At 40.5% G+C, this 15,958-nt stretch overlaps 1 protein-coding gene across 2 annotated transcripts in view; it reads left to right on the forward strand.

Moving 5' to 3' along the window:
* kif11 (kinesin family member 11) overlaps positions 1-15,958 on the forward strand; it is a 40,181-nt gene that overhangs the window by 19,362 nt on the left and 4,861 nt on the right. For both annotated transcript variants that reach the window (XM_041210390.1, XM_041210391.1), the window contains exons 15-22: positions 1,670-1,877; positions 3,339-3,511; positions 6,702-6,827; positions 7,257-7,415; positions 7,513-7,652; positions 7,858-8,137; positions 11,953-12,175; positions 13,348-13,505. In XM_041210390.1, the coding sequence (XP_041066324.1) occupies positions 1,670-1,877; positions 3,339-3,511; positions 6,702-6,827; positions 7,257-7,415; positions 7,513-7,652; positions 7,858-8,137; positions 11,953-12,175; positions 13,348-13,505 (1,467 nt within the window). The remainder of the gene's footprint in view (positions 1-1,669; positions 1,878-3,338; positions 3,512-6,701; positions 6,828-7,256; positions 7,416-7,512; positions 7,653-7,857; positions 8,138-11,952; positions 12,176-13,347; positions 13,506-15,958) is intronic.

Genomic DNA, 15,958 nt, shown 5'->3' on the forward strand with positions numbered 1-15,958 from the left:
TCTTGTCACCACCCACTGCCCCACTTTCATGGCAGGCTGTCCTCGTGACAGACCTCTGCAAGGCTTCATGATGGTCGGTGACTGTGGGGTCTCTTGCTCTTTGTAGTTCTGCTTTTTGCAAATGACCATACTTCTGCTCTGATGTTTAAGCGGGATAATCTTGTGTTGAAGTAGATGGACCTTTTTTCCTTTGAATTAAGTTTTCTAAAGTAAACTGCTTAATCTGACCTGCTCCATTGGTACTTGTGTCTGTCTATCTTTCAACTCCACACACTTTCTATTCTTGACTGCCAAAAAAATCTTTTTTAGTTCAGAATCTGTTAATTTACTGCATTTTTATTAACTTTCATGGGGTCTTTGTGTCCATTTATGTAGCTCTAGCTTGAATTTTTATGTAAAATTAATTTTTTAAAAAGGCTGTGACAAATTGATTTCCACGTGTTGAATTTTTTCTTTATTTATTGCTGGGAGCAGCACGTGGAACATTTAAAAACCAGTTAGCCGTAGCTTTACTTTTTGAGAAATGCCACAAATTCAGAGACCGGATAGGCTGGCTGACTGGCTGCAGCAGGCATCACAAGGTACAGATTACTGAAGAAAGTATGGTAGCAGGACCAAGCTGCTAATTTTATTACAAAAACAAAAAATGCTAGAAACATTCTGCAGATCAGGCAGCATTTACAGTTGGTATTTCAGATTCATGACATCATCAGAACCCCATTCACCATTTTGTTACATGGCCCCTGAATTCACATTGCATGCTGAGCATCTCATGGTGGTGTTGATAACAAAATGCTTAATATTGAGGCGAAGGTAGCCTTTTGTTTCAGTAGATCTTCACAGATGCCGTGTGTCTGCTCTAACCTTCTGCCAGTTAACAGTCAGTTTTCAACTTGATGTCTAGCAAAAAAACGTTTAGCTTTAAATTTGTGCTGACTGGCAGAGAAACTTAGCCAGTATGTTCCATGGCATCAGCTCAGTTGTCCATCAGAGAATCCTGAAGTGCATGATTCAGTGTATTGTACTATGTAGTGTTCTCTTGTCTTTTGCATGTAAATAAACACTGCTCATTTCCTGTCTGAACCTTGATCTGTCAATGTATATTCAGTCTGCATTTCCAGGATAGGAAAAGTGTGTTTCAGCACATAATACATTGCAAAAGCTGATTGTACTAGTCTGAATACTGAGATGAAACTGGTATCTGTTGTATATCAGTTTTAAATTAGAGGCAGCTGTTGTTTGGTTGACTAGCATGAAATATACACTGATGCTGTTTGCCATATTGTGAGACTTGCTGATTTGATATTTAAGACCTCTTTGGTTTATTGAGTATTTCAGCCACTTTGGCCCTGAGCTCTGCAATTCATTCATTAAACCTCTCCCCGTCTTTTGCCACCTTTTTAAGACACATTCAAAAATCTACCTCTGGCTAAGTTTGTGTAAGATTGTTCTAATCTCTGTCTGCTTCTTTGAATCAGCATCAAATTATTTGCCTGACTTGTGCTCCAGCGAAGCACTGTGGAACATAATGTTCAAGGTCCTGCATAAGTGCAAGTTGTGTTATTGCCTGATTGATAGGCACACCACAAGTCTGTCTTCCCATCTGCTCATTTCAGTTGTGTTTTACTGTTGTATTCTAATTTGAAAAAAATATGTTGCTTTGTTTCAGTTGCTACAAACTGTTGAAGACAGTACAAAAGATGTGTCTGGTCTCCACGCTAAACTTGACCGCAAAAAAAAGGTTGAATTTCATAACAGCAAAGCACAGGATGGCTTTGTGAAGCAGATGAATGACCTGTTTACTGAAATGCAGAGGAAAACTGATGAAACACATGCAAAGCAGCAGGAAATGTTTGATTCCTATTCAAAGTCAATTGGTAAGTTTTAGTTAATTCAGTTGTTTCTTTGTAGTCTGACTGTAACCTTTGTTAACGTATTTGGAATGGATGTTTGTTTTTGTGATGTGACTGAATTTAAGCTGTTTATTTCTTTAAAAATAAAGCTTAAAATTGTTTAATTCCAATAACTTCAGTTTAAAATGACTGACCTAGAAGTGAAGTGTATTAAACCCCAGTCTCCTTCCAATATTTTGAACCCAAGACCTTCAAAGCTATGGAGGAAAAACAAAACTGCACTGCTGCTTTTTGCATCTTTAACATTTATGAATGATCAGGTGATTAGGCAACTTTGGTAACTTCATATGGTAATTTCAGGGTGGAAGTGTATTGCAGCTGGACCTTGTGTATGCAGGAGAAAAACAGTTCATCTCAGCAGCACATATTTCATGCCAGCGGTTCCCCAAAAGTGCTGCTCAGTCACTTAGCAGATGGGCAATCCTGCAAGAACAGAACAGTAGCATGAAACGCACAGTATGTTTTGCAGCTGTAACTGGGTGTGTCTCTAGTAAGGCCTTATGGTGCAATTGATAGGGTTTCTTGGGTTATGGAAGAGAGTTCTTAGCCAGATCTTCAGTTCAAATATAGATGAAAATGTGGAATTCAGTGGAGACAAAATCCTAATCAAACAGTACAGTGCACTGCTTGGACTCTCATTTTGAGTACTGTGTTCAGTTCAAGTCACCATGAACAAAGAACTTCGATATTGGATCTGACACAGAAGGTCCCTGATCCCTAGTGTCAGAGATCTGAATTATCAGTAATGTAAAAAACATTTTGGACTGCTTGGTCTGGGAGGAGGCTATATGGGGCTGCATTAGATTCTAAGTGAAATGGAATAAGTATACTTGGAAATTTAGTTTAAATGTATGTTCCCTTTAAAAGTAATAGGCAGTTTAAGACTAATATCGGGAGTTTTTAATTAAGAATTGTACATGGAAGGGGCTTCCAGATAAAGCAATGGAATCATTTAAGAAATTAAAGGTTTAATTGAGCATGTGAATCCATTTTTATGCCCATGTTGGGGTGCTGTAATTTTATAAACAAATGTGATCTATTGAAGGCCAACATTCTGATAACATTCTTCATGAGCCAAATGAGTGAGCTGAATCAAATCTATAATCTGCCCAGTATCTAGACAAGCCTGTCCTGAGGTTACCTTTTTATTAGGCCAAGGATGAAGTCAGTGGAATTGGCTGTGTGGCTGCAGGGTTGGCTTTCAATTACTAACATTTCTAAAGGCTGCTGATGGCTTCCAGTTACCGGAGGGGCAGGAAATGAACTCCATTGTAGTTGACTGAGGCCTCCTAGTGGAAAATTTTGCGCTGTTTCATATAAGTGCTTAAAGACGCAAGTTAATTGTTCCAAGACAGTAATGGTAGACAACAAAAGTTTTTTTTTGCTCTGGTCTCTTCAGTTTCTTGACTAAGCTGTTTTTTTCAGGTAATACCCTGAGTGCAAATGCCTCTGCATTTGGTTCTACCATATCTGCAGTGGCCACTTCTCTTGCATCAGTCAAGGAAATGGTTTCTTCCGAAGTGTCACAAAGTCTTCAGGAACTGCTTAAACAGGAAAGTCTGACTCAGCAATCAATGACCCATGTGCAGAAGACCCTGGTAAGTTCATTCAGAGATGCATGGGAAGGGCTGGAGGGAGAGGGACAGGAAGTGTTTAGTCATTATACTTAAAACATTGAGAGTGTAGATAGCCTTTTCTGTCTATTAGGTTGGAATGTCTCTCAATACTGTCTGCATTTTTGTCCCTGTTGTCACTTTTTTTTCTCCTTCCTCATTTCTCCTGAAAATACTTCCTGTGAAACTTGTTACAAATATGAAGTTTGTAAGAATGTTTTGGGACTGTGTTTAATTCAGGGTAAAGTGGGTGAATGAAGAGAGTCATGTGAGCTGTTCTAAATTCTGCATAACGGCAAGCCTGAGTGGCTCGGTTGTTTTACTTGGAAGAAGTTGCAAGATATTCACACATGTAACAATGGCCTGAGCTCTGCTGACAGTGGATGGATGGACTGTTGGTCTTCAAATTCAAGGGAGGTGTTAGGATTGTTAGACTTTGTAAACTGTTATGTTTTACTATGTATTTTAATTCCAAGATGGAATGAAGCTGAGCGTCTAGGGGATACCTAATGAGCATTTCTATCTGGATACAAGGCCCATGTGACTCACATTGCCATTGAGATGGGATTTGAGAGGAGAAGAATCCATAGGAAGCCATTGTAGGATAGGGTTGTAGGCTTTCCTAAATGATCCCTGAACATCATGGACATGGTCAGTCTACAAGAATCCAAGAGAGAGTAGAGAGATAGACAGCAAGTCTCTATTGTTCAATTTCTATGCAGGATGCAGGTGGGAGCTCATACTCAATTTGAAGGGACAAAGTTCATGAGAGTTTAAATAAAGCTGGAAGATTTGTCTAGCTTGGGCTAGAGGGAGAGATCTATAGTTTGTCCCTCACCATAAAAGTTAATTCAGGGGAATAGAAACTATCTGGCTGGAAAAGGAAAACGGATCTGAGAATTGCTTTGAACTGGTTCTTGGAGAAATAAGTGCCTGCTTAAGGGACAGAGTGAAGTATAACTCTGGAGTAGGATTTTGGCCATTTTAAATGGGCGGGGTCTTTTCTGTAGTTTAGAGTATAAGTTGCCTACTGAAATAGTATTTAGTCAATGTGGCTTTTGTTTGATACAGTAAAAGGCTTAAATCTTAATTGTCATGTAATCCTTTCATTCATCCACAGGAAGTTCAAATTTCTTTTTTAAAAATTATCAGTCTCTACTGGGATCATAAATTCCAGTTCTATAACTGCTGGCACTTTCTGCTGCTTCACCGGAGTGTATATTTGCACACGCGCTCTGACAGCAAGTGTCGGCAGACCTTTGGATAGTAGTATCACATCCAAGTGCAGTCCTGGCACTACCTGCCACCCATGCGTGGTTCCAGCATAGGTCTTTAGATTGTGAGGAGCTCACACTATGGTCAACTTCCCACTCCTGAATGACTGAAACTAATTCATTCCAAGGAAATCTGTGAACATGAGTTTTTTAGTAAAAGTTCAGACAATGAAAATATTCAGCTTTCTTTCTGCAAGTCTCTGCATTACATTAATTCAACACAATAAAGCCAGAGATTCATTTCACTAGGATAACCTTTTAAAAGTTACTTGCAAATTGCCTACAACGTCTGACTCATAGTGTGCTTGTGTCCTATTAGACTCTAAATCAGGGTTATCCAGGCACTGTCTTTATGGGCTGAATGGTTGCATACCATTCAGATTCTTAGTTTTGTTGCCAATGAAATGATGGGCTGGATTTCACAGCTGGATTTGACAGACCCCCCACCCCACAACCCCAGATCCAAGTCAGCCAGCAGCCTGTGCACCTGAATGAAGCCTGTCCTGCACTGCTGATGGGGTAAACTAAGTGTGGGATTTCCGCCCATCAATAGGAGGAAGTCCTGCCCTCGAGCTGTCAGCCAATCTGATTGGCCAGCAGTGCCAGAACTCATAATGGGTGCTTTTAGGACTGCAAGAAAACCCACAGATGAAGAAACCTTGGATCCCGGAGGGAGGTAAGTCAGGGGGGCAGATTTTGGAGGCCAGGCAGGGGTAAACAAAGGGTGGTGTCATCATGGAGGAGTTGGGTGCCTCTGATGTGCACAGGGCATGCCCTGAAGGACATAACCCACTTCCTTTTAGGCAGTTTCCGTAAAATAATTGCCCACCTACCCACCGTCTGATGGCATGACCAGCATATTATTCCAGCCAATTGACTTGATAACAAGCTTATTTTATGTTTATTTAAAAATGAGGCGGGGTGGGCTGTCCATTTCTGGGCATGTCCACTTAACATGTAATGGGGGGCTGCTAGGACGTGGGCAGAAAGGTGTTGGGGCCTCCTCCCCACCCACCCCAAGGGCTGAAAACATGCTGAGTGAGCAACTGTAAAATCCAGTGCTGTTTTTAAAAAAAAAACAACAAACAAAACAGAAGCACCAGACCTGTGAAATGCAGCTATGGCAAACCAGAAAAATTTAGGGACAAATTGTCTGGGGTTTGTGAGGTTGTGGGGAGGGGGTCAGATTGCCAGGTCTAGGGGGTGCTAGGGCAGTAGATTGGACATCCCTGCACAAGCTCCAAACTTACTTCTCTCTTGAATCACAAACTATTTTCACCCAAACAATATTGTGAACATAACCCTATTAACCAGTTGTCTTCAACAGACTAGAAGTTCGCTTTTTGGTACATGGACGCTCTGCTCATGATTATTGAATATATTTTTTAATTTTTTGAAGTTGTATCAGATTTGGGATAAAATAACACTCTTTTGGCTGCTGTGACAGCAGAAGCCCTCATCGCACTTATAAAATACTTGGATAGGTATTTTAAGTGCCATAACCTACAGGGCTACTGAGCTAGAGCTTAAAAAAATGGAGTTAGGCTGGATTGCCCTTTATTAGCCACCACAGACACAATGGGCTGAAATGGCTTCCTTCTGTGATGTGAAGTTTCTGTTTCCAGGCGTATTTATGTTACTGAAAAGCAAATCCACTGCCAAAGGAACCAGTGGAATGTTGTGTTTTGATTGTAACTTTGTTGTCTGAGCAATTTTATTTGGCTCAACCATGCAGGCCATTTGTCTAAAGAGGAAAATTCTAGACTCTGTCAAGCAGTTAATTTTCAATACAGAACCTGCTGCTATTGTATTTGGGACAGGCAGCTAATGGGGAGCAGTGAAGGTTGTTTTTATAATTTAGGGAAGAATTCTACAATGATGTTCTTTGTTTTTATCTTCAGGAGGAACATAAAGTGGAAATAGAAAAGGTGCTGAAGAAGAATTTACAGCCCATTGTTATCTCCATTGTGGAACTGAACAACTGTCATAAACTGAACATTCAGACTTATTCTGGCATAGCAGAGCAGGTACTAATATTTTCTCTATCTGTCTAATTACATGAAGTTTTCACACACACACACCCCCGCCCCCCCCCCCCCCAACCTATTTCTAAAATATTTTGTAACTGCTGCATTAAACTTTTATCATTTTGGAATTAATCTGGCTGCTAACTCGCTTTCTGCTGATGTTAGTGAGTTGTAACTAGCAGATAATTGTGCAGCAGAACACTTTCATTTGAGGGGATCGAATGAGATTGAAAGTAACTTGAAATAAACTAGCAAGACAGTAGATGACCATTTTGGTTTACACCTTAATTTAAGAGTTGTAGATTCACACAAACTAACAAAACTGAAGGCAAGTCTCGCAACTAGTTAAGATCTTTTGCAGTGATGCTTTTACATTTCCACAAAATGGCCAGATTCAATTTATTATACGAATGTTTTGAATTGTTTCAGATGGAAGTCATGAGAACAGATTCTAGTGCCTTCTTTGGGCAACACAGCAAGATGCTTCATAAAATACAAGAAACCACTTGCAATGCCTTGGTCCTCATTCAACATGAGAATGAAAAACTCCAGCAGGAACTACAAAAATCACAGCAGCAGCAGATGGAGGTTCTGTGAAAATTAATTGGCTCTGAAAATATTTTGTTTTTGTTTCTGTGGGGCTCTTTTATTGATTGATGATTGAACTCTGACTCTTTGTAAATAGGGTATTTCAAAAGTCATCTCAAATCTACAGAGTCAGCTTGGTGTATTAGCCCAGCAAACTCAGCAGAACTTTGATAATATTCTAAAACAAAATGGAAATGTGCAACACTCGTTGACTATACTTCAGGATGATGTGCAGCAGTAAGTAACTGGATTTGCTGTTCTGTCTTCCAATAATTTTAAGTATGCTGAAAATGCAAATTTGTTCTAATGTTTAGGTTTTGACAGTTTGAGTGGAGTTTTGGTGCCCACTTTAGAACTTCACATTGCACCTTGCCTTTTGATTTTATGTAGGATTCTCTCTATTCTTAATTCATTAGGGCTCGATTTGTTTTTTCCCCTTTAGACAATCTGTGAACGCTATGGAGGATACTGCTTCCCACCAAGAGAAACTTACTACTACTTTAGACAGTTTGGCAAGCAAAATCAGAAAAACATTCAGTGAAGAGTTAAAGGCTGCAGATAAGTCAAACAATGAGTGCCAACAGCTCAGTTCTGGTATGCTGGTACTTTGCCAGGAAAGCAGTCAATGGTGTGAATCAACAGCCGATACTGTCAACTTGTTCAGTCAGGATCAGCTGAGTTTCCTTAATCGTAAGAAGAGGAGGTTAGAGAACTATGAGCAGGTAGGAGTTTGTAACTGTTATCATAATTCTTTCCTGGGTTTTGACCTCACATCTTGCCTCAAGAGACAGAAGTAGTGTATTTTAATTGAATTAAACAAACTTCCAGTTATTAAGAAGAGTATATTGGAATGGAATTCAGCATGTTTTTCTATTTTTAAAAAAAAAATTGCCAAAATACCAGCAATAGCAGCAACTTGTAATTATATAGTGTCTTTTAATATAATAAAACATCCAAAGATGCTTTGCAGGCGCATTGGGCTGTAACTTCTGACCTCTGGGGCAGTGTTACTGGGAGGCACCCCAAAGATCCCAGCTAAGGATCGCATGGCAATTGGCCAGCAAGTGAAAACTTCTGATGGGCAATTGCCCAGCCCTGGGAACCATCTGAAAATTCAATTTAAATTGCAAACTTTGGATGGTTCTGATCTGTCTTACATTCAGAAAATATCAGAAAAATTAAAACCATTTCTAGCTTCTGGATAAATATTGTACAGGCCCACACCAAAACCCTTGGGGTTCCTTACAATACCCCCCCTCCCCACCCTCACCCCCAACACCCAACCCCTGTCAGCCCAACCTGTCTGTGCAATTCAACCTCCCTGCCTCCCACCACCAAGTTCTAACCGCTTAGCTGACGACCCTACCTTCTCCTTGGCTGGACCGTTAAACAGCCTGTGCCGTTTTTTAAAAAAAAAAGGGTGAGATGGCCTTTGCCTCCGATTCAGCAATGCTCAGTTGAATGTCTTAGGAGTGCACTGCCCTGCACAATTCTCACCCAGCCTGCGTCAAAAGGTCGTGTGAGACAGGATCGAAAAGATTACAATGTTAAAAAAGGAGAGGATTGTCAATCTGACACATGGCCAGTCCACAGAAGTTCAGGCCCAATATAAAACAAAATTGGACACCCAGCCACACTAGGTTAGAGAACCAAAAGCTTTTGTCAAAGAGGTTAGATTTTCAGGGGGTGCCTTAACAGCACAACAGAGGTGGAGAGAAACAGGGATTAAATTCTAGAGTTTGGAGCCCAGGCAGCTGATGGCACAGTGCCCATTGGTAGAATGATGAAAATCAATTGGCCAGAATTGGAAGAACATTGATATCTCAGGCCTGTAAGGGTGGTGGAGATTAAATGGGGGGATTTGAAAAAACTATTTAGAATTTTAAAATCAAGTTGTCATTTAACCTAGAACCGCAATGGGTCATAAGCAACTGGGGGGGAAACTGTATTTTTCTGGTAATATAGGCACAAAGCCATGTTCAGAGCTCTTATGAAGTGAATTTAATAGTTACAAATGGGTAATTATTCACACTCGGGCATACAATTTGGACTTGGTTTAAACACGTACTTTAAAAATCCCGATTTAATAGACTCGTAATCTTGAGGGACAGTTTGCAGCCATCCATTCTTCAAGGAGCAGCTCAATAGCCATTTGCTCGCTCTCCCTTCAAAGGTGCATTCTTTTAATCTTCTAGCTCAGAAATTCTCTCCCCTTTTCCAAATCAAAGTAACATTTGGTCTCTTTATCATGGTCCTTCTGTTGATTCTAATTATAACTCTGAGCTAATGGTCCTGCCACAATCTGGAATAATGCAAGCAGGAATTGCTATTTGTTCACAAGATAGGAATTCTCACTTCTAGTACCATAAGACATAGGAGCAGAAGGAGGCCATTTGGCCCATCGAATCTGCTCCACCATTCAATGAAATCATGGCTGATCTGATGACCCTCAACTCCACTTTCCTGCCTTTTCCCCATAATTCTTGATTCCCTTACTGATTAAAATAAGAGCATAAGATGTAGGTTAGCTACATCTGGAATAAGGGAGCAGCATATGTAGCAAACTGAAAGCTATGCAATGCCCACCCTTAAAAGCTAATACCACCCCACAAAAACCTGGTCATTTGATCAACCATGAATGTCAACATTTGACTTATAGTGGAAACAAGTTAGTTATTGTTTATGACAGGGCAACCTCAGAACCCTTTGAGATCTGCAGTGGGGTCAGACAGGTTTGTGTTCTGGCACCAACACTCTTTGGCATATTCTTCTCTTTGCTGATTTCATATGCCTTCAGGTCATCTACAGAGTGTGTCTAATTACTCATTTAAGGGGTTCAATCGGTGCTGATTTACCTTTTAATGTTGGTTCTTGACTTTAGGATTTTATAAAGGACAAGCTCACCGGGACACTGGGTTAGGCTCAACCACAAACTTATTTATTGATGGAACACCTCCACTGCCGCTAATACAAGAGCTCTAAACTAGTGTAATGTCGTCACACAACACTCTAAACCACAAACTCATTTCTAAAACTCCACTGAAAAGTAGAACTACAGGCTAAACCCCACATTTCTGCCCCAAACTTACTCGGTCCAACTCAAAGACCCCTTTCAGGATTTAGTAGCTACCCTTAATTCTTAACCCCAAAGTTCATGAATCTGGCAGACTCTCCACAAGGTTGGTCATTCTGGTGCAAGCTGTAGGTCCATGAATCAGGTTGACCGTTCCTGATCCTCCTTGGTGATGTAGAGTCAAGTGCTGGAATAAGGGAGCAGCATATGTAGCAAACTGAAAGCTAATGCAATGCCCACCCTTAAAAGCTAATACCACCCCACAAAAACCTGGCCATTTGATCAACCATGAATGTCAACATTTGACTTATAGTGGAAACAAGTTAGTTATTATTTACAACAATCAATAGATATCATTGTCACCATTACTGAGACTAGCTTTATATTTCAGATTTATTAACTCAGTTTAAACTCCGTCAGCTGCCATAGTGGAATTTGAAGTCATTAGCCTGTACCATTAGCCTGGGCCTCTGTATTACTAATCCAGTGACATTACCACTATGCTCCTCCCCAACAATGTGATTACCTCTGAAACTGGCTTCTGAATTGGCTTAGCAAGCCACTCAGTTCAAGGACAATTAGTGATGAGCAACAAATACTGGTCTTGCCAGCAATACTTGCATCCCATGAAAGATTTTTTAAAAATTCTAAAGTATTGGTTTATCCAATGTTCCATCACTTGTAATAGTGAAAGATTGTCATTTTCCCCTCAGTTCTTAGAGAAATTGTGAATATGGGTTAGTATTCTCAGTTACATATCTAACTGATAAATGTTTTGACAGTTGTGTTTGATACAGAAGCATACTTTCCTACCAGCCCCTTTCTCTCCCCATTCCAAATGGCAGCTGCCTTGTCTTCCCCTCAGATCATAACCCTCCCACCCCCTGGAGCTCTGACATTCTTCACTTACTTCTCCTTTGTTTATACTGAGAGTTCACCTCTTCTCTGATTATCTTTCTCTTTCCCCCTGCTCCTCCCTCACCTCTGAGGAATAAAAGGCCATTGTGGGTGGAAATTCTCCTAATAATTTTGAAAGATCAAAAGTTCTAATTTCTCAGAATTATTGTAACAATTCCTGTCTGTGGACAAGGAGGAGATTAGAAATTTGCAGCCTCGATCATATCCAGTATCATTCTCTTAATTAGACCTGATGAGAATCCCATGTTTGTGTACACAAGAGTAATGAGGTTCAGAACTTTTCAGATGAATTGGAAGACTTGAGTCAAATGTAAAAATATACAGCGCAGAGAGCTGGGGATGAAATTTGTAATTAAATAAAACAGCAAATTTAACCTCTGATCTTTCACTTTTGTAAATATCTTAGTTCTAGGCATCAATGAATATTGCATTGTTTTAAAATTTATCAAGGTTTGACATTTTTTCTAAATCTGTGTCAACATTCAAGGTCAGTTCAATGTATACAATGTAAGTTACGCTACAGTCTTTTTATCCCTCTTTGTGTAGACTGCCAATGAGAGTTGTGACATTCTAGTCAGCAAGGTAACAGAGCAGCTGAAGGAGCAATGTGATACTGAGGAATCAGCACTCTGCACCATATGTGATCAGGTTCATAATGATAAAGGAGAGATGATACAACGCATAAAAGAGCTAACTGATCAAGCCCAGACAGGACTAAGTAACGTCTTGAACTTCTTAAATGAAGAACTCCAACAGGACTTCCCAACAGGTATGATCAGCTCCTTTGGTAAAAAGAAGTGAACAGGATGATTAAATGTAAATATTTGCAGTTTTTAAAAAGTATAGTGCACATGGGAAATGTTCAGGTTAACCAGTGAATGGATTAACAGCTCACTAGCTTACTAACAGTATTATCCTCAAACTTGCAATTTATTGTAGAAATAAGTTGTTACTAAATTGTATGAAAAGCAGGGGATGACTTTCCACTTGCAGGAGGACTAAATTGTCCTCCATATTAACAAAATATATCTTTCAACTGCACTGAAGTTGGCGTGAAGCAGTAAATAATTGGAACAGCTTTTCTCATTTGAATGTTATTTGTATGAAGTTATCTTGTACTTAGCAAGTAATTCATAAGCCATTAAAAACATTAAATAAACACTTAGTGCCATATCTCAACAATCTCAAAATGAATTACTTCGATTGCAGTAACCTATTTCAGTCACAGCAAGATCGCACAAATGCTAGTGATGAATGACCAGTTAGCTGGTTTTGGTGGCTTTTGTAAAGGCGAGGACATCAGGAGGATTCCCTGTTCTTCAATATTTCTCTGGTATCTTTACATTCGCTAAAACCATCAAAATAAATGCTTTAATTAGTAATTCAGAAGACAGCATTGCTGATGATGTGTTACTGCACTGGAATATCTACCCAGATTATGTACTCCAGCCATGGAATCAATCATGAACCCACACCTGAATTGGAGATGAGGGTTCATAATTGAGCTACATTGAAAATGCATGGACAAAAAAAAAGTTCTCTAATTGATCTTTATCTCTCAATGTGATGTAACTTCCTTTATTTTTTGCTTGCTGCACATCTAAGTTTAAAAGCCTGTGTCCTCGTAACTCAGCAATATAGACCAGAAAGGTGCCTGTCTGAATTACAGTCAGTACAGGACTGCTGCTTTCAGTCAATGTCCCTGGGTTTAGGGAAGGATAGATGAGCTGGGGTCCAAATCCTGCTTATCATGGAGCAATTATAACAGGAAGTGTATGTGTGGCGTTGATGCATTTTTATGAATAATGATCACTAGGAAAACTACTAAAGATGGTCTGTCTGGTTTTGGCCCCATATCCCTATGAGGGAGTTGTTTGGGCAGTAAAGAATTTGATTCTGGAATTCTTCTTGTCTTGAAGATAATTACACTTTGATTTTCAGGTACTACTCCACAGCGCAAAGAATATTCGTATCCACGAGTCCTCTTGAGAACAGAGTCACGTGATGTCTTGGTTGATCAGTACAAAGTACAACAGCAACAATTCCAGAGTTCTCTGGATACTGTCATGTTCATCCAAGAGGAACTGGTCCCTGAGCAGGTGAATATTGTAGAAAATGTTAACATAGTTGGTATAGTTCCCTTAAACCTATATCTACATTTCCCACAGATTGCATGTCAGCAATGCTTTAGATGTTGGGAGTAAAATACTACTTTTGTACATGTCTGCCACGTGGTAGTGCTGCTGAAGCAGGTAACTAATAATTTTGGGTTAAGAAGCAACTGAATTAGTTGCCATAGATTTCTATATCTTCCTATTTGCTGAGAGCTGAATCTGACTAGAATGCTTAAGATATTCGTCATCAGTGTCAGAGCTGAGACCTCTCTATTTTTAAAATATATATATCACCATGGTTAACTTAGAAAATTTTAAAAACTGGGCAATGACTTTAAAATTACTGAAGCCATAGCTGCCTATGACAAAAATAAGTCTCTGGCATTCAGAGAAGCTGACACCTCATTATCTCTGAAGGGGTGCTACTGATCCCTGTGACTGCAGAGACCAAATTTAAAGAGGATTCTACAAAGTCTGCCTACATTTTGTAAACCACCGGAGTCTAACAGTATGCCAGGACAAAGGACCTTGCAACCCTTCCTTTTGAAAATTTTAATGGTTGAAACATTAACAATCCCAAAACTCCAGGCAAAGGAATATACATGCTTTGTCAAAGCCAAAGTGGACAGGTGGGAGACATGTGACGTGACCCTGTAGCTGGAGGAACCTGTAATACAGTCTTGCTGTATTCCCAATCAGTCTGCCATCTTCCATCAACCAAGCAGCAGCTCTGAAAAAGGAGTCTGTCCTGGTTTGAATACCTGGTGCCATCTAGGCTGGTTCTACTGCAACTTCTGTGCTATCATCTACAAGACTAATTCGCCTCTGCGTGCCCATCTCATCGTGGAAGTCATCTCTACCAGAGTCAAAGTTAAGGGACAAGCCAAATCTGATACAGACTAGTCAATTGCAAGCCGAAAGGGGAAAACTTGGTGACTGGAACGAATTTTAAACACAACTAACTTGCTGCAGCAAATTCCTTTTTCTTCTAAAACTAAGAAAATGGCAAATTTTGATGCCCAGATGTTTGTTCAGCAAGGGAATTTGAACAGTGGGGCTCCAGGAGCCCTTAGCACAGAACAACTAAAAGCTGTAGCTAGGGGAGGTATAGTTTAAAATTGTCCAGTGAAGAGAAGTGAACTGCTCCAGTTTGGAGAACATTTGGGTCTCATGTTACCGATAGATGTAAAGCTCAATCATGACTGATTTTGAGCTGGAAAAGCTCAGTTTGCAGCTAGAATTTCAGGAGAGGGAAAAATAGAAGCAAAAGAAAAAGAGAGTGCAAAGGAACAGGAGAGAGAATGGAAGAGAAGAATTCCAGCTCCAAAAATTGGTAAAATAGCTAGCAGCTCAAAGGCTTAGAGACCCCTGTCAACTGGAAGTTGCGAGGGAGAATTTCTCTCTACCCAGTAGCACCTCCTATTCCTCTACCCTGGAGGGTCTCTGAGGCCCTCAAGTATGCTAGATTTATTCCCAAATTTGAAAAGTGTGATGTGCAGTCATTTTTTTGAGAGAATAGCAGGACAGCTAAAATGGCCATCAGAGATCCAGACATTTTTTATTCAAAGGCAGCTAAGAGAGAGAGCTCGAGGTCTACCCCATGCTGTCTCCTGATGTGTCCCTGACTGCCATCCTAAGTGCCTATGAGTTAGACCTAAGCGGTATATCGCTAGAAATTCTGAACGCTCGTAAGAAACTCACATAAGCTCACGAGTTTGAATGGCTGAAGCAAATTGCATTCAACTGATGGATAAGATCCCTATGCACCTATGAGGGGTTATGAGAATTGGTATTGCTGGAGGAATTCAAAAATTGCCTACCCTACAACCTGCGATTACACTTGGAGGAGCAGAGAAATCCTCACAGCCAGGGATGTAGCAGTCACAGTAGACAGCTATGATATCACCCAGAGGCCTGGAAGCTCAGGCAGAACTTTCCAAACTATTTTCACGAGCCTTGGAAAAATGAGTAGGGTGCTCTAGATAGGAAAATTCCCTAACCCAGAAAAGAAAATCCAAAGAAGGGTGCAGGAAGCCTTCCGGGAGCCTGAAAGGAGGACCTGTTGAAGGTCAGTGTCCTTGTAATAAAATAGGCCATTCCAGAAGCGAGTGCTGGAGGTTGTGCAGCAAGCCCGTTGGCCTAATAGGGCTCCGTACGAGTAGTCCCTTGAAGGACGCCCCAATGGGTAGTGCAGTAGAGCAGGCAGAGATTCGTGCTACATAAACTTTCCCTTTGGAAGGCATGTCATTGTGTGCCTGAGCCAGACCGACCCCCAGAAAGCTTCTGGAGTTTTGCTCTGTCGGGAACAGGATACCCCAACCCGTTCCAAAATGTGAGCAAGTCCATTGTACGGACCGGGACACGGGCCACTCGATCTTTAAAGTTAGAGGGAAACGGGTCTGGAGGCTCAAAGGGGTGAAATAGCATCATGACCCTTG

Source organism: Carcharodon carcharias, chromosome 17, assembly GCF_017639515.1.
Source record: "Carcharodon carcharias isolate sCarCar2 chromosome 17, sCarCar2.pri, whole genome shotgun sequence".
Lineage (NCBI taxonomy): Eukaryota > Metazoa > Chordata > Chondrichthyes > Lamniformes > Lamnidae > Carcharodon > Carcharodon carcharias.